The 21,465-nt window shown below is 36.9% G+C and overlaps 1 protein-coding gene across 1 annotated transcript; it reads right to left on the bottom strand.

Annotated features, from left to right (window-relative positions):
• Positions 1-7,967: 7,967 nt before the first annotated feature.
• LOC149393387 (1-aminocyclopropane-1-carboxylate oxidase homolog 1-like) lies at positions 7,968-9,852 on the bottom strand. Its single transcript, XM_089617724.1, has 3 exons — positions 9,240-9,852; positions 8,816-9,137; positions 7,968-8,341 (listed from the first exon to the last, which is right to left on the bottom strand). Exons 1-3 carry the CDS (start codon positions 9,737-9,739, stop codon positions 8,093-8,095), a joined length of 1,071 nt encoding a protein of 356 aa, XP_089473850.1. The 5' UTR covers positions 9,740-9,852; the 3' UTR covers positions 7,968-8,092.
• Positions 9,853-21,465: the final 11,613 nt, after the last annotated feature.

Here is a 21,465-nt window from a genome sequence, read left to right as displayed (position 1 = left end):
AAGAATTGTTGAAATCGAGCATCGTCATCGCCTGCCATCATCAGCATTTGGGATTTCGTTTCATTCTTCAATTGTAGGATTAGCATCACACTCATATTCTATTATCATATTATGCATAATAATACATGTTGTCATTATATCATGTAACACTTTCTTACTCAATAAGCGGGATAGTCCGGCCACAATTACAAATCTTGACTTCAGTACTCCAGATGCATGTTCCACATCCTATCTACATGCTTCCTATTTAATTGCAAATAATTTTTTTTTCTGTGGCCACTTGGATCGTGAATAGTTTGAACAATGGTTGACCATTTTGGAGACTTACTATCAGCTAGAAAATAACCCATATTATATTTTTTTCTATTAATGACATAATTGGGCGGTGAAGCAATACCCTCAGCAAGATTAGCAAAAAGATGGGATCCCTCTAGGACATTATTATCATTGTTAGATCCCGGTAGACCAAAATATGCATGGCATATCCAAATATCATAGTATGCTACATTCTCTAGAATAATAATGGGAGATCCACTACGATTATCATATTGAACCCCTAGCTGTTGGGCAGTTTTCACGTCCAATGCATACAATCTAAACTGCCCAGCATACTTGAAAATCCTTGATGCTCTTCAATTATGGACGCTTCCTCAGATATAATCAAATCCTTATATACCTTGAGAACCAAGAGAAAACAGCTTTCATCATAGATCGATGTATTTATTGTTATAAAGTGATGTCATTCAATCTTAAAAATATAGAAGCAACCTAACAAAGGTTGGTTAATAAGATGTTTTCCAATATGTTAGGAAAAACGATGGAAGTATATATTGATGACATGCTGGTAAAATCGACACGTGATATCGATCATGTGTCACACCTCAAGGACTACTTCGATGTGCTCAACAAGTATGGGACGAAGTTAAGTCCAACAAAATGCTCGTTTGACGAAACCTCAGGAAAGTGTATTGATTATCTAGTTACTCAAAGGAGAATCGAAGCAATTCATGATCAAATAAACTCATTGTTAAAGATGTCGTCACCAAGGAGCAACAAAGAAGTACAAAGAGTAAACGGGCGAATAACAGCACTGAATCGCTGTACCACTAGGTCTACGGACAAATGCAGGCCTTTCTTCAACATGCTAAAGGGCGAGAAGGACTTTGTGTGGATGAAAAATTGCAAAGAGGCTTTCCAAGAGCTAAAAACAATCTTGTATGTGCTGGTCAGGCTTCCGAAATGCCACTTTATCTAAATGTCACATAATCCAATATGGTTGTAAACGACATACAAATAAAAGAAGATCAAGGTTTGCATAAGCCTATAAACATGAGAATACACCGAGACAAGGTACCCGATAGCAGAAAAGCTCTATCTCTCTCTCTCTCTCGCGGTCGTAGTTTCATCTCATAAACTAGAACCTTATTTCTAATCACACACGATCGTCGTGATGACTACACATCCACTCTGTACGATCCTGCACAGTCCGAACAAATATTGGTGGCTAACTAAGTGAGCGATCAAAATTAGTGAATATGATATATATAATATCGCATCCGAAAATGCGCGAACCAGCAAGTAATAGCAGACATCCTGATCAAGCTACCCACTGCAAATTAGGATGGCACCACGAATGACAAGTGGACTTTAAAAGTAGATGGAATATCTGTTCTCGCTGAAAATTGAATAATGATTGAAGATTTTGGATGATTCGACCCAAGGCCAGACCAAGTAGCCGCGTCTAAGACGCGTATGAGGAACTCAAAAGTCACGAGTGTCGCTCCTCTAGATCAAGAACTTTTTTCGTTCGTTGTGGAGACCTGATGATAATAATAATAATAATAATAATAATGATAATAATAATAATAATAAAATAAGAAGAAAATAGCTAAAAATGGCACAGAGGTGGCGCCTCTGCCACGCGCTCCGACGCTCAACATTAGTCTGATTGCTATGAGTTAGTTGGAGGCACCGATATTCTTTGAGAATATTTGAGGAGATTTTTGCTCGATCAGAGGAAACTGTGTGTAGAGAGTCATAGGCAACGTTTCAGAACTCTAAAATTGAGTCATTTGAGTTGAGAATTGATTGCATAGTCCCCTCAATGAAAATGGGTATTTGTAGAATTGGATGAGGCTTAGCAAGTCCTAAAAGTTGGATTTTGGGGAATCAACGCGCTCTCGAGAAGCCTCTCGCACGCGGAACTTTGAATGGTCGCGCGGGCCTAATTTTGGTCGAGAGCGTAGCGCCAGGCAGAGGGTGACGCTTGTTAGTGATTATGCACCCATATAACCATGCGGAAAATTAATTACACTAACAGAAGCATAATTAATATTGATTATATGTAACAAGATCTAGATTCACATTAATTAATATAACTATGGGAGCAATATCAAGCAATCCATTTAAACAGAAGAGTCATTAAGAAAAACTTACGGGTTTGTCCTTAGCTACAGAATCTTCAATGCATTCTTCAAGCTTTCTATCCGAGTTCCTCTAACTCCTTCTTCAAGCTTTATCTTCCACAGTCAGATCTCCGGGAATGGCTTTAGTACTCTCGTTGTATGTCACTCAATAGATGACACCATAGTCTTCCAAAACGTAATTTCCGAGACGAATAAGAAGAAAAAGAGGGCACACTCTAAACTCACTAGGACTCTGATTTATGACTTCAGATCGTACCGTATTTATGGGAATCAAATCACGGAATTCCAAGAGAGAGGGAGAGAGAGAATTTTCATCCAACACCTACGCGAGTTGGTCAAAATTCTTGCTTAAGAGATTGTGTCATTTTTGCTTTCTCTTAGACCCCTATTTATAGTGGTAGAAATTGTTAGGAATATTGCCCACTAGAAGATGATGATTACTAAATAAGATAAGAAGTTACTTTATTAGCATCATATGATTAGTGGGTTGAGGTCTGATGACATTCAGAATCAATAACAACTATCATCCATAGTCTCCGTATCAAACTGAATCGCATGTTGGGCATCCGAGATCGGGCGGTGAACTAAAACTTGGTCGATGACTGATATGTGCCTGGAAAGCCTTATCTAAAGTCATATATGTGGAACACAAGTGAAGGTTGATCACTTAGTGGGAGCATTCTGCACTTGTGGTAAGTGTACGACCCAGACAGATCTTGCCTTTAGATGTGTCGTTTAAGGACTGTTACGACACACTAGCCAATGTCAAAAATGATGGTCACAGTGACGCTTGATCTTAATCCTGAAGTGATCATTGACTTGTAGGTCGTGTTACCGGGTTCTTTGATTCATCACGTTAAAGACTAATGAAGGTTGAATAAATGAATGTTTTGGAAACTTGGGACATGATTGTAGAAAAACTGTTTTACAGATACAGAATCCAGCCTTCCTGAAAGAAGGTTAATGTTCTCTCACCTAAGGGATGATTCCAGAATCGATTGATTGTGCACACTTCCGAAGGTGGCTTACGTTCGGTTGAATCTTTCGCTAGGGAAGCAACGATGTTTAGGGCTTATATGTAACGAGAAAGGTATAATAGAACAAATTGACCTATCTCTATACGGGCAGAACCTGGAGGGTCATGATCACGTAAATATAATTCTAGTATTAAAGGAGAGTTCAGTCTTAGCTTACACGGTGGAGTATTGACTAAGATTAGACGAATCGATCGAAAAAGAGAAATGACTTTTTTCGTCTTTTTGATCGAATTTGTTAAGCTTCAAATACTAGGTCCATAGTCCCCGACTCGGCTTCGATAAAGACGAATAGGAACTTTCTAATAATAATGTTTTATTATTATTATCTCACATGTTGTAATATGATTAGCAGCATACATTCAAAAATTTGTTTATTTGTCGAATTAACTATTTGTAGTGGAATTAATTATTTGTTGTTGGATCAAGTAAATAATTAATTGAATTTTGAGTTGGGCCATATGGACATTGCAAAATTCTAAATTCCTTGGCCTATGGAGAAGAAATTAATTCGTCCATACCCACAGTGAGTATATTGGGAAAACGCCCAAAAACGAAATCATTTACTCATGGGTACATAAAATTCGAAATACCCCTAGTGGGTATAATGGGAAAGCGCCCAATTTTTCTCTTTGATGATTTAAATAAAGAGAGAATAATATTTAAAAGGAAATAAGATATTTGCTTTGATTCTCTCTCTATTTAAATTCCTAATATCTAGGAGATAATATTAGATTTGATATTATCTCACTATTTGAAAGGGAGTAAGATATTACCTTTTTTAAGTAGATTCCTTATTTAAAGGAAGATATTATGAAATAATATATCCTAGATTATGATCTGAGGGTTGAGAGAGAAAGTAGGAATTTAAATAAAGATCTAACGGTTGATTTTTAATTGGAGACTAGGGTTTCCTAAAACCTCTCCACTCTACCACTATAAATAGGGGGTCTAGGGTAGAACAAAAATCATCCAAAAATAGAGGAAAACTTCGTCCAACCTACCCTAGGGATGGTCGAAATTTTTGCCTCATCCCTTCCCCTCAGAATTCCGTGATTCCATTCCCATAAACACGGTGCAATCTGAATACGATATTCGAGATCGTAGTGAGATAGAGAAAGCTACCCACTCATATGTCCTATTTGTCTCGGAGATTACGTTTCGGAAGACTTTCGTGTCATCACATCGAGTCCTTGAAGGAGGAGTTTCAGATCTGATCATGTGGAGGCTTGTACGTTCAAGACGAAGACGTATTGTGAAAGCTTTCGGTTCGTGAGCCAAAAACTGTAAGTCTTCTTAAACTCGTCTTTTATCTGATATGGTTGTTTGATGAAGTTTCTTATGATTAATTAATTAAGTAATCTAGATCTTGTTTAATAACCATGTTAATAATTAGCTCAGTTTCTTATGATTAATTAATTAAGTATTCTTTTCCGCATTTAATTGCTTATTTAAGGTGCAATAATCACCAATAGAAATGAGATATTCTAGGAAGATCCTAGAGATATTTAATTCTCATTTATTCTTTCCTATTTTGTAGTTAAGCATGAATCATTGGATTTTTACTACAAATCCTATTTTTTCTCTCATCCATCAGATCATAATCTAGGATATTTATTTCCTTATTTTTCTCTTATATTTAAGGAATCTAGATATTTTAGAATAATTAGGACAATATCTTATTTCTTTATTTAATAGGGAGAATATCTATACCATTATAATTCTCCTAGATAGTAGGATAATTATGAGAGAGAATAAATCACAATATCTTATTTCCTTTTTTAATAGAGAGATAATATCTCTACCATTATTATTCTCTCTCTTATTTAATTAGTTACAACAAATCTAGCAACTAATTAAAGAGAGAAAATGGGTAATTATTACCCTAATGTAGGCGCCTACATCATGGTCATGGACCAAGGAATTTCGAATTTTACAGTGTTCAGGAGGCCCAACTTAAAATTCAATTAATTATTTACTTGATCTAACAATAAATAATTAATTCCACAATAAATATTTAATTTGGCAAATAGATAAATTTCCGAATGAATGCTGCTAAATAATTTACAGCTTTGAGATTGTAATAATATTATTCATTATTACCAGAGAGTTCTTAACCGTCTTTATCAGAGCCGAATCGGGGACTATGGACCTTAGTTATCGGATTCGCGATGTTATCCAGCATCGAGATCTTTATGACAGCCACGTCTCCTGCTCAAACTATCTCCCTTTATGAGGTGGTATTTTCTCTCTCTATGTGCTTTCCTCTCTTATAGCTGCGAAGTTCCTTCGAGCTTGCAATCGCTCTAGTGTTATCAGAGTGGAGTTGCACAAGTTCGTTTATATCAAGAACTACCTCCAGTTCGGCTAAGAAGTTCTTAAGCCAAACAGCAGTTTTGGCTGCCTTGGATGCTACAATATATTCATCTTCCATCGTAGAGTCCACGATACTAGATTGCTTAATGCTTCTCCAGACAATCACCCCTTCATTGAGAGTGAACACTGACCTAGACGTTGACTTCAACATGTCACGGTCTGCTTGAAAATCAGAGTCAGTGTATATTTGTACCACCAAGTCATTATTTTTGTACACAAGTATCATGTCTCTAGTTCTCTTAAGATATTTAAGGATATGCTTAAGAGCTATCCAATGATCAAGACCAGGATTTGACTAGTATCAACTAACAACTTCCACTGCATGGCATATGTTGAGTCTAGTACACAACATGACATACATCAGACTCTTAACCGCTGAGGCATATGGAACTCGGCTCATATCCTCCACTTCTTGAGGTGTCTTAGGACACTGCTCTTTAGACAAGGCTAACCCTGAGTTCAACGGTAACAATGTGTCATGAGCATTTTTCATCGAGAAGCGGGCAAGTACCTTATCAACATAAGTACCTTGAAACAAAGCTAGTAGTTTGTTCTTTCTATCTTGAATGATTTGGATTCTAAGAATAAAAGCTGCATTTCCTAAATATTTCATTTGGAATTGCTGGAGGTCAGGGCAAGAGACAGATAAAATGAGAAGAGAAAGAAAAAAAAAGATAGAAGGAAAAGGCGAAGAGAAGGAAAGAAGAAGAGATAAGCAAAATGAAAAAGAAAATAAGAAGATACAATGTAATGAAGAATTGAAGAAAATGAAATCCTTGTCAAGTATAAACTAATTAGATTCTTCTGTGTGGCCATAAGAGACAACGAGGTGGTTAGACCCAAGGATTGAAATTCTGCGGATTTCGATCGGAAATCGGACTGGAATCCGTTTTTTTAGAATCTCGGTATCGGTATGTACAAAATCGGAATTTTTCTTGGATTCCGAGGAAATCATTCCGGTTTCTAGCGTTTTCCGGGGAATCCTTCTACTTTTTGGTAAGTGGTCAAATACATGCAATTCTTAAAATATGATTATATTTAGTGTTACTTCACGAAATATGTTGTTAGTTTTTGATGATTTATTTCAAACTCTTAATTTCTAACTACATTATTGTGCTTAAATGGAGTTTGTATGCAAGTTTTTTCAATTTTTTGGTTACATCCAAAAATAGGGTTTAGATTTGAATGTGTTTTTGGGTTTTTGTTTTTTGTTTTTTGTTTTTTTATTAACTTAGTTGTAGAATATGGAAGTTTATGTATAATTAGTTGATTTTTAACATGAATATTATCATTATTTTGATTTCGTTCTTTGTATTGAACTATGTTATTAAGTTTGTGTTTGATTTTTATTGACCTATTATTGTAGACTTTTTCATTTTTATCATTTGCTATGTATGAATTTTTTAAAAAATATTTATTTTATTGCATTCTTCTCGGTAAGTACGGTATTTGACAGTATTTCTTGACGGTAATAATATTCTCAACGATACAGCTTTTTTGTTCTTTTCAAAATTCTACGGTATTCCATTTGATTTATTTTCGGATATCAGTAAAATCTGAGTTCCGAATTTCGATCATTGGCTAGACATAGACACATTTCTTTTCCCACTTGCATCCATTCCAATGTGGCATATGTGTATTAAAAAATAGTATGCGATATTGCGATATATGTGATGTGACGTGCCTTTTCTATTATTTTACACTTTCTTTTTCTAATTTCTTTATGTTTGTGCTCTATTCCGATCTAATTCTTTGCAATTCATATTAGATACTATTTATAATTGTCTATTTTTTAAGGTGTTATCATTTTTTTGGAAACAATTTAGTCAATTAGTTGTAATGTTGGTGAGAGGAGACCAATAGTTTTTAAAAAATTAAAATATAATGTTTTTGATTTGAAGGCTTCTCATAAATCAAGGATTAAACTTCGTTGTTATTAAATTTAAACCCAGATGTTGTATATTGAAGCCCTAAACTACAAGAAAATAATTAATAGCATTAATTTCACTGTAAAATTAAGTTAACTTACCATTATTATTTTTTGAGTTTTTTAAGCGGCTTAATAGAGATTTTAAAGAGTCTTAAACTGTTGCAACTTTGTTTGATTTCTTATATTAAATCAAAACTCCGTAATATATTATTTAACAGATTAATTTGGTACAAATACTACGATAATAAAATAACATACTCACGGTAAAGCGCGAAATCTTAGCTTGAAATAAAATATATTTTCAACTGACTTTATCTTCGCTAATTTTATAGCTTGAAATGATCTAATGTTGACTTCTCATCCAGACCTTTAGCCACGAAAAACGTACAAAACTCTCTCACTGTAGTTTCCCTGTATTTGGGTGGATTATTTTCCAATAACTCTGTTATCGGACAATAAACTCTTCGCGACGGCGATAAACCAGTAGAGAAAAAGCTCGCAACTGAGACCCTTGGACCTGCACGGCCTGCTAGTACTCTGTGTTCAGAGCTCTTAAACGCATCGTTTGATATAAGCTGAAAAATCACGGAATAATATATCTCAAAAGAATCAAATTATGGTACCTCGTTCTTATTACCAGTTAATGAACTCATACATTTTTCATCGACTTTAAATACATTCTTGCATGATCTTCAGCCACATATTTCATATTCCTTTTGTAAAAGACTCATTTGTACTTTTAATGTGACCCCGGGAACTTTATGCGTTATCATCCCTAAACTGAAAATTTAGCACTACCTAACTTCCATGACCTTTTAAAAAATTTCAAGTGTTCGACTTTAGCAACATAATTAGGAAACACCGATAGCTTAAGCGATTTTATACTCAAACCCAACCTCCTTCTAATGTCAAACTGTATAAGTATCAGGTCCCAATATTTATGTTGAACTTGTGATTAAATTTTTGAAAGTAATAAATTACTTGTATAAATAACCAAAATTTTTAATCACGGTATAAATGATGCAAAAATTAAATTTAAAGAGACTTACTTGCATAAGATCTCCGACGTTAACGATTAGAGCACCAGGCTGAGGCGCTACGTCGATCCACTGGCTGTCGCAGAGAATTTGGAGACCGCCGATGTGATCTTGCAAAAGGATTGTCATGAAATCATTGTCGGCATGCTTGGTTGTGCCCATCGTCAATTCTGGCTGCGGGCACGCCGGATAGTAATGGCAAAACATTGATAAACCCTCGACACAACCGATTTCTTTCAAATGGCTCCGGTTCAGTCCCAGAGCTTCAGACAACAACTCTAACACCAGTATTCCAACTTTTGTTACTTTCTCCGAATACTTTATAAGAATGTCCCTGTTAGATCAGAATCTGGATGTCAATTTCGAAACACTGATTAAGCATGTAAAGAATAAAATGAGACACAAATTATAATACTCATGTGTTGATATATATAACCTGATAACTGAGGGTAGATCATGCGGATTTGGAGGATTAGGAGCCAAAACACAACCTAAAGTGTCTCTCCAGTTGGTTGAAATTCCAGTGTAGAGATCAAAATTGCTGTTGTACTTCACTGGCTTTGCCGGATCATACGAGTAAAACTCTTTCTTCACCTCCGTGTCTTGCTCGTGAAACCGGCGGGTCCCACGAATCATCTCCTCGAGAACGCTCTCTTCGATTCCATGGTTGACTATTTGGAAGAAACCCCATTTCTGCGATGCCTCTTTGACCTCCTCAACTATGTTCTCTCTCCGCCCTCCCAGGTCTATGATCGGGACACGTGGCGTCACCTTGGAGTCAACAGACCCCGAGATGGGATCCGAGCCGTCCAATTTGTGATGGAAAATGCGTGGAATCTCCGTAACACCGGCATCGACGAGCCCTTTCACGCCAGCCTTAGTTTCGTCGAAAGCTTTTAGTTCGCTTTGTCTGTCATATTCGTTGGTTTTTGCCATTTTTTTTTCTTCTTCTGATAACACTTTCACTAACTAACAGGTGTGCCAAATATGTACGGATAAGTTTTTATTCTGGGCCACGACGAAATGAGGACAAAAAATCACTTCTTCGATGACCCAAGTTGATGAATATATAAGATCAGCATTAAATAACGCAGGCTGTTGAAAAGTTGTGGCGGATGAGTCACGCTGGAACTCTTGGCTGTTTGGGTGGACCTTGCATTTTATTAAGTGAAATAATTATAAAAACAAAAAATTGGCTACGCAAGCCACCTAAAGTATAGAAATTGTAAATTAGCCAACCTTTGGTAAATATTTTGTAAATAGCCAATTTGCATACGTGACAACTTATTAACTACATTTTTTTTACATGTTTGGATGTATTAAATAAGTCTTTTACTAATCTGTTAATAAGTTAACTTGACTTTTTACAATAAATTAACGAAATGTGAGTTATATCTCAATTCACTATAACAGTGTGGTTATATAACTTAATAACCCTTATAAAAAAGGAAAATGACATTTAGAGAATTAATGTCGAATTTAATATTTTATTTTCAAAAATGTCGAGTTCATACTCTATGTTTAAGTTAAATGACGAAATTATACTCTGAAATAGACAACACTTGTACAAATATTTTTTTTAATTAAATTTTTATTGACTTTTCATTGGCGCTGACTATAATATTTTTATATAATCACCAATCATAAAATTTTATACATATAATATATATATATATATATATATATATACACACATAAATAAGGGTTATATAGATATATAACCACACAGTTATAGGGATTTTGATTTTAGCCAACATTCTGTTAATTTCTTGTTAATAGCCATAGCGATCTATTTACAGCATGTAAAAGACTTGAATGTCCTCAAATAACTCTCGCTCATTTTCATCCCAAATATTAAAAAATTAAAAACCAAATATTCGTTCAATAACTACTCGCGCTATTCGAGGAACACCATTAACGTCATTAATTAACACCACCAATTCACGCAAACCCAACTATTCACTCGAACAAAATTTCAAACCCAAAAAAAGTTGGAATTGATCTAGGGTTAAGAAAAAGTTTAATGCTTCGAGCAAGCGGCGGAATTTAAAAATTTTCTTTAAAACAAGTAAAATGATTTTACTAATCTAGACAAAGAGCAAGTACATATAATTTAAAATTATAAACGAGCATTATAAGTTTACTAACCTTTGAGAAGCTTGAACGTTGAGAAGCCTTTGGATGGTTGAAACGTTCGTCTCCCCTCGCAGCACGTCTCTCTTCTTTCCTCGGGAACTCGAGCAACCACGAAAGTTTTTATCACAAGAATCACTCGAGAAAGAAAGGAATTAGTGTGTGGGCACTTTTAAACGCGACGACTCGAGAACAAGTCTCAAAGTCGAAGAGCTAAAACACTAGGTCAAATGTGGTCCTAGGTGCCAAAACATAAACAAAAAATAACTAGAGAGAGGATCGGCCACCACAAGGTCTAGAGAGAGACGCTCTCAATCTCTAACTTATGTGGACTGAATAAAATGAGAGGAATGAGTGATATATTTATAGGAGAAGGGTTGACCTTGGAAAGAAGTAGTTTCCTCTTATTTTCCAAGCCTTCATGAGCAATCCTTTATTTCCCATTCCTTCCTCATTCACACGGCCAAGATGGGCTTCTAGAAGCCTTGGATTTGTTTCATCTTTTGTTCTCTATTGCTTGGTGGCCGAAATTCCCATTCCTCATGGAGGAAATTTGTTTCCTCTTTTTATTTTGGCCAGTATCTTGATACATTGATGCAAAAAATAATCTCTCTTGTTCTCTATGGGTTTGACGGCCAAGTCTATCTAGAAGGGGCTTCTAGATGCTTCTTCATTTGTTCATGACAACATAAGAAAAGCCCATAAAGAATCTTTAAGTAAAATTCTATGAAATGAAATTAATCCAAAAGGCCCAATGAACTCATCATGTCCGAGTGATTTAAGTTTCATTTGTCATCATATGACAATGTCAAAAAAATTATTGACATTCATTTCGTCCTATGTCCAAAAAGACAAAAATACCCTTTTGACAATTTTCGTAAAAGTTGTCTCGTTCTTGTTTTGACTTAGCTCCTAGTTTAACTGTTCCTACTCGATATGATTTGTGACAGTGACCTCATGGATCCAAATGAACAAAGCTTTAGCTAAAATGCTTGGACTCAAAAGTTCACAAACCTTTTCCATGTTTAGCTTAATGTCAACTGACTCCACTAAAGAGTTGACACTGAAAATCTCTCGGTTCAAATGAATTTATTTTCTACTCAAGAATTCAACCTTATTGTAATGAATGGATCCACAGAATATTATCAGTGTTTACCCTTCATTAATATCATCAGCTAGTCGGGATTTACAAAATTACCATTTTACCCTCCTAGCTGTTATTTCCTCAACTCCTTTGTCGCTTGTGAATAAGTTAGAAACAATGCATTGACGAGGAGCTAACAAGTCACATTGTTTCATCCAAAAGAGTCAGGACTCAATTTGGACACTAGCCAGTTCATTTATTCACACTCCAAAGAACAAAGCATGAGGTGATATACATTGCATTTCAGCAATCTTGTACATGAATTCCATATCTATGAGAACTTCACAAAGTTACTCATGACATTCTCACAACTTAGTACTTCACTAATAGGCCCTGTTCGGAATCACATAGTGAGTCTGAACTCTGACTTTCTCAAATGAGAATACGTAAGCTGTGAAATGGCATGTCTCATTTCAGGATTAAGGTAAGCACGATGCGATTCATACGTAGTGACTTCGAGACATAAGAGGTTAAATGGTTTGTTCTTATCTTGTCTCTAGAAGTGCACTGGTCAATTCAGTACCTTCGGAAGATACCTAGAAGAACTATAGAGTCTCCAACTCTCAATGCCTCATAACCAGACATCATAGATTCTTCTAACAATCATACTGAGGTCAATAGTCCGTTGACCCTTAGATTGCGAATGTATCGTTTTAAGAAAATTACGAAGAGTTTGTTCATGCAAATCTACATTTGTCTCTTCGTAAGTTGTTAAGTTTGTTTATGGACTAAAGACTAATGTTTTATCATAAAGCTTCAGACAAGGAAGATTGAATGAACGTTTTAACTTTTTATTAATGAATAAGTAATTACAAGCAAGAGTCTTCATGAGACTTTATTACATCAAATGTACAATATAAAGGCTACAACTCTTCTAGTGGGCACCATTGACAACAAACTCCCACTTGACTCAAAGAAGATGTGTGTAGTCCTTCATGCCTAATCCATCTCGATGTTGGTTGAAGACCTTGTTCGCTAGGGCCTTTGTGAATGGATCAGCTAGGTTGTCCACCATTGAGACCTTCTTCACTTCCACGTCTCCGCGCTGCACGATCTCTCGAATCAAATGATATTTCCTCTCAATATGTTTAGAGCGCTTATGGCTTCGAGGTTCCTTTGAGTTAGTGACAGCCCCACTATTATCACAATAAAGGGTCATGGGCTCGTCGACGTTTGGAACTACTTCCAAATACTTAAGGAATTTTCTAAGCCATACAGCCTCTTTGGATGCTTCACAAGCAGCCACATATTCCGCTTCCATTGTGGAGTCAGCAATGCAAGATTGCTTAATACTCCTCCACACAACAGCTCCACCATTAAGGATGAACACAGATCGCGAAGTGGATTTTTTGGAATCCTTATCCGCTTGAAAATCGGAGTCGGTATATCCCGTCATAGTCAGGTCAGTACCTGAGTATGTAAGCATCAAGTTCCTAGTTCTTCGAAGATACTTAAGAACATGCTTAAAAGCAATCCAGTGCTCGGGTCCAGGGTTAGATTGGAAACGGCTAACTACGCCAACGACGAAACATATATCAGGTCTAGTGTTGGAATCGATCTACGGTTTATGAAAATAATTAACGCTTCGGTAAGCGGCGGAATTTTAAAAATTTTCTTTTACAAGTAAAAACGGTTTTTTACTAACCTAGACAAAAGAGCAAGTACACGTAATTAAAAACTATTATGAGCTAAGAAGTTTACTAACCTTTCTTGAAGCTTGATCTTTGAGAAGCTCTTAGAAAGTTGCAACGCTCGTCTCCCCTCGCAGCACGTCCCTCTTTCTTTCCTCGGCACCTCGAGCAACCACGAAAGTTTCTATCACTAAATCACTCGAGAGAAAAGGAATTAATGAGTGGGCACTTTTAAACACTACGACTTAAGAACGAGTCTTGAAGTCGCAGAGCTAAACACTAGGTTGAATGAGGACCTAGGTGCCAAAACAAAAAATCGAAAATAAACTAGAGAGAGAGAGAGGAGTCGGCCACAAGTTCTAGAGAGAGAGGCTCTCAATCTCTAACTTATGTGGAATGAATAAAATGAAGGGAATGAGGGTCCTATTTATAGGAGAGGGGTTGGCCTTGGAAAGAAGTAGTTTCCTCTTATTTTCCAAGCCTTTATGAGCAATCTTTTATTACCCATTCCTATCAACATAGGCGCCCACCTCATTCAATCCACAAGGGATTAGTTTCCTCTTTTGTTTCCCTTCTTGGTTGCCTTGGCCGATTCTCCTTGTTTCCTCATAGAGGAAATTTGTTTCCTCTTTTTCTTTTGGCAAGTATCTTGATACATTTATGCACAAAATAATCTCTCCTATTTCTCTATAGGGTAGGCGCCCAAATGGTGTCTAGAAAGGCCTTCTAGAAGCTTTTCTATTTGTTCATGACAACGTGAAAAAGACCCATTAAGAATTTTCAATAAAATTCTTATGAAATGAAATTAATCCACAAGGCCCAATAAATCTAATTTTGGCCGAGTGATACTTGTCATCAAATGACCTTGTCAAAAAATTTATTGACATTCATTTCATCCTATGTCTCAAAAGAGAAAAATACCCTTTTGACAATTTTCGTTCTTGTTTTGACTTAGCTTCCAGTTTAACTATTCCTACTCGATGTGATTCGTGACAGTAACCTCATGGACCCAAATGAACAAAGCTTGAGCTAAACACTTGGACTCAAAAGTTCACAAACCTTTTCCAAGTTTAGCTTAATGCCAACTGACTCCACTAAAGAGTTGACACTGAAAATCTCTCGGTTCAAACGAATTTATTTTCTACTCAAGAATTCAACCTAATTATGATGAGCGGATCCACTGAATATCATCTATGTTTACCCTTCATGAATGTCATCAGCTAGTCGGGATTTATTAAATTACCATTTTACCCTTCTAGCTGTTATTTCCTCAACTCCTTTGTCGCTTGTGAATAAGTTAGAAACAATGTATTGACGAGGAGCTAACAAGTCACATTGTTTCATCCAAAAGAGTCAGGACTCAATTTGGACACTGGCCAGTTCATTTATTCACATTCCAAGGAACAAAGCATGAGGTGACATACATTGCATTTCAGCAATCTTGTACATGAATTCCATATCTATGAGAACTTCACAAAGTTACTCATGACATTCTCACAACTTAGTACTTCACCAATAGGCCCTGTTCGGAATCACATAGTGAGTCCGAACTCTGACTTTCTCAAATGAGAATACTAAGGTGTGAAATGACATGTCTCATTTCAGGATTAAGGTAAGCACGATGCAATTCATACGTAGTGACTTCGAGACATAAGAGGTTAAATGGTTTGTTCTTATCTTGTCTCTAGAAGTGCACTGGTCAATTCCGTACCTTCGGAAGATACCTAGAAGAACTATAGAGTCTCCAACTCTCAATGCCTCATAACCAGACATCATAGATTCTTCTAACAATCATACTGAGGTCAATAGTCCTTTGACCCTTAGATTGCGAATATATCGTTTTAAGCAAACTACGAAGAGTTTGTTCATGGAAATCTACATTTGTCTCTTCGTAAGTTGTTAAGTTTGTTTATGGACTAAAAGACTAAGGTTTTATCATAAAGCTTCAAACAAGGAAGATTGAATGAACGTTTCAAATTTTTATTAATGAATAAGCAATTACAAGCAAGAGTCTTCGTAAGACTATATGACATCAAATGTACATAAATAGACAATACTACTCTTCTTGTGGGCACCATTGACAACATCTAGTGCAAAGCATAGCATACATGAGGCTTCCTACGGCAGAGGCGTAAGGAATTTTCCTCATGTCTTCAATCTCTTGTGAAGTCTTGGGAGACTGGTCCTTAGAGAGTGAGACTCCATGTCTAAAGGGTGTTTGGCCCTTCTTGGAGTCTTTCATCAAGAAGCGATCCATCACCTTATCAATATAAGATGCTTGAGAGAGCAACAGAGTCCGGTTCTTCCTATCTCGAAAGATTTGGATCCCCAGAATGTACGCGGCTTCTCCTAGATCCTTAATATCGAATTGCTTTGCTAACCAGACCTTAACCTCAGATAATTTACCCACATCGTTACCTATGAGTAATATATCATCGACATATAGTACCAGAAACACAACTTTGCCTTCATGTATTAACTTGTAAACACAAGGCTCATCTATTGACTGTTCAAAGCCGAAGCTTTTCACAGTTTCATCTAATCTAATATTCCATGACCTAGATGCTTGCTTGAGTCCATAAATGGACTTAAGTAACTCACAAACCTTGGTCTCTTGACCTTCTTCCACGAAACCATCTGGTTGAGCCATGTAAATGCGCTTGTCAAGATTGCAATTTAAGAAGGCTGTCTTGACATCAATTTGCCTGATCTCATAATCGAGAGCTGCAGCTATGGATAGAAGTATGCGGATGGATTTAAGCATCGCGATTGGCGAGAAGGTTTCTTCATAGTCAATCCCTTCTTGTTGGGTATAACCCTTCGCCACAAGTCATGCTTTGAATGTCTCGACGTTCCCATCCGGACCCCTTTTCTTCTTGTATATCCACTTACACCCTACGGGTTTAATCCCTTCAGGAAGGTCAACAAGTTTCCAGACTTTGTTGACATACATCGAGTGCATCTCAACTTTCATGGTGTTAAGCCAAAGGTTTGATTCAGAACAAGCCATCGCTTGGCTATAGGAAACAGGATCATCCATGTCAGAGACGGCTAAGAGAGAGTCTCCATAAGACATGTACCTGTCAGGCTTTTGAGTAACCCTCCCACTACGTCGAAGTACTACTTGACGAGATTCTGATGAGTTAGGTTGTGTTTCAGTTGGGGTAAGAACAGTTCTTACAGATGAGGTAGAAGCTTCCTCACCCAACTTTTCTTCAAGCACAATTTTGGTTCTAGGTTTTGCATCCTTCATAAAGTACTCCTCAAGGAAACGAGCATTCGTGCTACCGAAAATCTTATCGTCCTCGGGACTATAGAAGATGAAACCTTTGGTTTCCTTTGGATATCCCACAAACAGGCACAATTCTGACCTACTAGCCAACTTGCTAGTCTTTTGCCTTAGCACATGTGCAGGGCAACCCCAAATTCGGATGTGGCCCAGATTTACTTTACGGCCAGTCCATCTTTCATAAGGAGTACCAGGAACCGTTTTGGACGGAACTTGGTTCAGAATGTAAGCGGCTGTTTCGAGGGCATATCCCCAAAAAGAAAGAGGGAGTGATGAGTAACTCATCATTGATCTAACCATCTCCATTAGAGTCGGTTTCTTCTCTCTGACACTCCGTTTTGTTGAGGTGTGCCAGGTGCGGTAAGCTGAGAAGCGATGGCTCACCACCTCGATCAGGTCGAAGTGTTTTGATCACTTTGCCAGTTTGCTTTTCCACTAAAGCCCTAAAGACCTTAAATACGTTAAAGGTCTCGGATTTGTGTTTGAGCAAATAGACAAAACCATATCTTGAGTAATCGTCGGTGAATGTGACGAAGTATTCGTATCCACCACGTGCCTGTTGATTGAGCGGACCACATACATCAGAATGTATACATTAGAGAACCTATTACAGAACCTATTGCAGGATTCACAAGTGGGTAGTGAACCTATTGCAGCAACTCAGTGGCTCTTCGTCCCTTATTAGAGAACCTATTGCAGGATTCACAAGTAGGTAGTGAACATATTGCAGAGGCTTGGAGTGGACCGTCCCTCACAAGTCTCTTAATCCTATCGAGACTGATATGACCAAGTCTTAAGTGCCATAGGTATGTTGATTTTGTTAGATCAGAGGATTCAAAAAGTTTGATCCTCTTTAGCTCCCTAATTAGATCGTCATTTATTTCGGTGTCTAAAAGAGAAGGTTAAGTGGGATAAATGTAAAAAAGACCATTCTTCATACATGCATCAGTGACAAAAGAATTAGAAAAAGAAATACGAATTTCATTCTTTATAAACTTGCTCTAAAAGTTGAGCAACGGATAGCGTCACGGATCCCACAGCCTTCGCAGACACCAGGCTCCCATCACCCCATTTGAAACAGAACTCGCCTTCCTCTAAGTTTGGTTTTCTTGAAACCATTCAAGGAACAACAAATATGGTTAGTAGCAGCGGAGTCAAGAATCCACGTTGATACATTATCAGCTACTAAGCATGCTTCGGTAACTAGTACAATACTATGTTCCTTTGCTTTGAGATAGACGGGACAGTTCTTTTTATCGGCTTTGTAAGGTCTCTTCTCAGTTCTAGAGGCGGAGGCTTTTTGCTCAGTAGCTTGTGCATGTCCTTGATTCCTCTTTCTTTTAGTGAGACCTACAGCAGTGTGAAGTTCCTTCATAAGCTTGGTAACATTGTACTCTAGCTTGTTTATGGAGTAGTTCATCTTGGAGGTATCAAAAGATGCGGGGAGAGTTTCTAAGATCATATCTATGACATTCTTCCCATCTATCTCAGATCCTAGGATTTCCATTTTATTCAGATAACTAATGATCAGTATCATAAAGTCTCCAACAGGAGTCCTAGCCTTCTTGTGACAGTTCATAGTCGGACTGCTTTTTTCCTTGCTTGACGCCTTTTCCCTCCAAACATCTCAGGGAGATTGTAGAGCATGTCGACGGCAGTATCGATGTCACGATGTTGTTGTTGTAACACATTGTTCTATGATGCTAAGATATAGCACCTCACAATCTCATCGGAGCATAGCCAGGCCGCCAAGGCGTCTTTTTCCTCTTGAGTCGAATCATTATTCGTCAGAGGAGGACACGGGGTGGTGAGTACCCTTTTGTGCTTGTTAATGGTAAGGATTATATCGAGGTTATGTTTCGAATCTACGTAGTTTTCGTTTTTGAGTTTCTTCGAGGAAAGGATGATTGAGAGAAGGTGGAGAGACATGTTGCTTAACTAGGTTGAAACAAGTTTATGATTAGTCTTTTGGTTTAGGATTTGAGTTTGTTTAAGTTTTTAGGATGAACAAGACATGAAAAATCCAAAGGTGTTATGAACGAAATGACACTTTACTCCTTCGAGGGAAGGCCGCAACGAGTCTCCTTTCATAAGTAAATGACTCATCATTAATGCATAGCAAAGATGTCAATACATCAAATTTGACCAGCCACCTTATAAAAAAGTTTGATCACTCACATCCTGTCGCAGGGCCTCGAGGGAGGATTACTAGGGATTGAGTCTAAGTGTATAACCAACCACTTAGTCCAAAAGATCGACTTTGAAAAACAATCCACCGAGGGGAGGTCTTGAGCAATGATCAGTGCAAAGCGCCCTTGAGTACTCTCATTTAAGAGAGGGTCACGAGGGTGACTCTTAGTCTAGCGACAATTGCACTTCTCATTAGTGTTGGGGATCATGGGTTACAAACAACGGATATAACCCTCCCACTTAGTTTTTGGAGTTGGTACATCGACTCTTATAAGTTCGGAAACAGATTTCCTAGTTAGAGAGCGACAGAGCGGACAACTAGAAGAGAATCCTAGATTTTCATGTTCCGAGCAGTGTTAGTGCATAAAGGCACAAGGGACATACTCGGATCTTTTCCTATTTTCTATTTCGGGAAAGTGCATGAGGGAAGTGTGAACTTCAACTCACTCGAACACTTGGAAGTTTGAGATTACACATCTTTTTTATTTTTCGGCTTGTCTACGAAGAGAACTCCCCCTTAAATTTTCCAGAGCATATAGATTTTGAACATATGTGATATAGATGTAGTTTTGAAAACTTATTTGATTTGGATGACAAAATATTTTCAAGTTTGAAAATGAAAACGGTTTTTCAAAATTCAAACTAGTTTTGTAAAAACTCAATTTCAATTAAACTTTCAAAAATCAAACCATTTTAATCTTACACATTATGTTTATAATCTTATGAAAAACAATTTTTCTCAAGAAAATTTTCTCATTAGAGTTCTATAACTCATGGTAGTGGGGCTGAAAATCCGGAATTCTAAAAAAAAACTGGAGTTTCAGCACAGCCGCGCACCTCGGAGTAAAATCGCCATAACTGGCGGCTCCAATGTCCTTTTGACCTGAAACCGGTGGCATTGGACAGAGGACAGACAGAACTTTAATTTGTTTCAAGAATCATTAAATTTTGATTTCAGAACAGTGAGTTATGCCACGTTTACTGCAGGTTTCACTCCAGCTCGAAGAAAAAGAAATAATTAAAGCTTAGTCCTTTTTAGGTGCGAAAAAGAATCGAGTGTAACGAAACGTTTTAGGATGTTTTTTAAAGCTTTTATTTGTATTTTATTAGCAAGGTAATAACATGGTATAAAAGAAATAACAACAAGCATAAAACGATTCAAGTAAAAAAAAGAAACTAGTAAGACTAGAAATCTAGTCACAAAATTTTACTCGAAATTTCTCAAACCTTTCAAACACGTTTTTCAATATAAACAAAATAAAAACTTTTAGAACTGACTCTAATGTGTTTTAATATCATCCCAAACTTATAGAAAAACAACATGATTTTTAATTTAAAGGCTAGAGCAATAAATTTAAAAAAATCTAAGAAAACAATTCTAACTTGTCACAAAATTAGTAAACTTTCGAAAACGATTTTCAAGCTCATATTTTTAAATACATGTACATGCATATCTTTGACCATAGCTCTGATACCATTTGTTGGAATTGATCTAGGGTTTAAGAAAAAGTTTAACGCTTCAGTAAGCGGCGGAATATAAGAATTTTCTTTTAACAAGTAAAACGATTTTACTAACCTAGACAAAGAGCAAGCACATGTAAATAAAAACTATTATGAGCATAAATAATTTACTAACCTTTTAGAAGATTGAACGTTGATGAGCCTTCGGAAGGCTGAAAACGTTCGTCTCCCTCGCAGCACGTCTCTCTTCTTTCCTCGCCAACTCGAGCAACCACGAAAGTTTTTATCACAAGAATCGCTCGAGAAAGAAAGGAATTAGTGTGTGGGCACTTTTAAACACGACAACTCAAGAACAAGTCTTAGAGTTGAAGAGCTAAAACACTAGGTCAAATGTGGACCTAGGTGCCAAAACAAAAACAAAAATAACTAGAGAGAGAGAGAGAGAGGATCGGCCACAAGGTCTAGAGAGAGAAGCTCTCAATCTCTAACTTATGTGGAATGACTAGAATGAGAGGAATGAGGTCTCTATTTATAGGGGAGGCATGAGCAAATCTTATTTCCTCTTTTCTACCCATGTTGGACGTTCATGACATGTCATGCAAGTCCTTGGATTTGTTTCCTCATTTGTTCTCTCTTAGTTGGCCGAAAATGCACTTTCCTTCTAGAGGAAATTTGTTTCCTCTTTTTCTTTTGGCAAGTATCTTTATACATTAATGCACAAAATAAACTCTCTTTCCCACTATGGCATGAACGAAATTCAGCCTTATTTTCCTTGGGTTGGATGAAATTTGAGCTTCTAGAAGGAGCTTCTAGA

This window comes from Urtica dioica, chromosome 6, assembly GCF_054948205.1.
Source record: "Urtica dioica subsp. dioica isolate 48M chromosome 6, U.dioica_male_clone48M_v1_H2, whole genome shotgun sequence".
NCBI lineage: Eukaryota > Viridiplantae > Streptophyta > Magnoliopsida > Rosales > Urticaceae > Urtica > Urtica dioica.
This window is presented reverse-complemented; position numbering and strand designations above follow the sequence as displayed.

What these genes read in the sequence shown, in the direction of transcription:
- LOC149393387 (XM_089617724.1), bottom strand. Translation starts at nt 9,739, where the DNA reads ATGGCAAAAACCAACGAATATGACAGACAAAGCGAACTAAAAGCTTTC. An exon ending in GATCTACCCTCAGTTATCAG is followed by an intron (nt 9,138 to 9,239) that starts GTTATATATATC and finishes CTGATCTAACAG; the next exon opens with GGACATTCTTATAAAGTATT. An exon ending in ACGTCGGAGATCTTATGCAA is followed by an intron (nt 8,342 to 8,815) that starts GTAAGTCTCTTT and finishes GTGATTTTTCAG; the next exon opens with CTTATATCAAACGATGCGTT.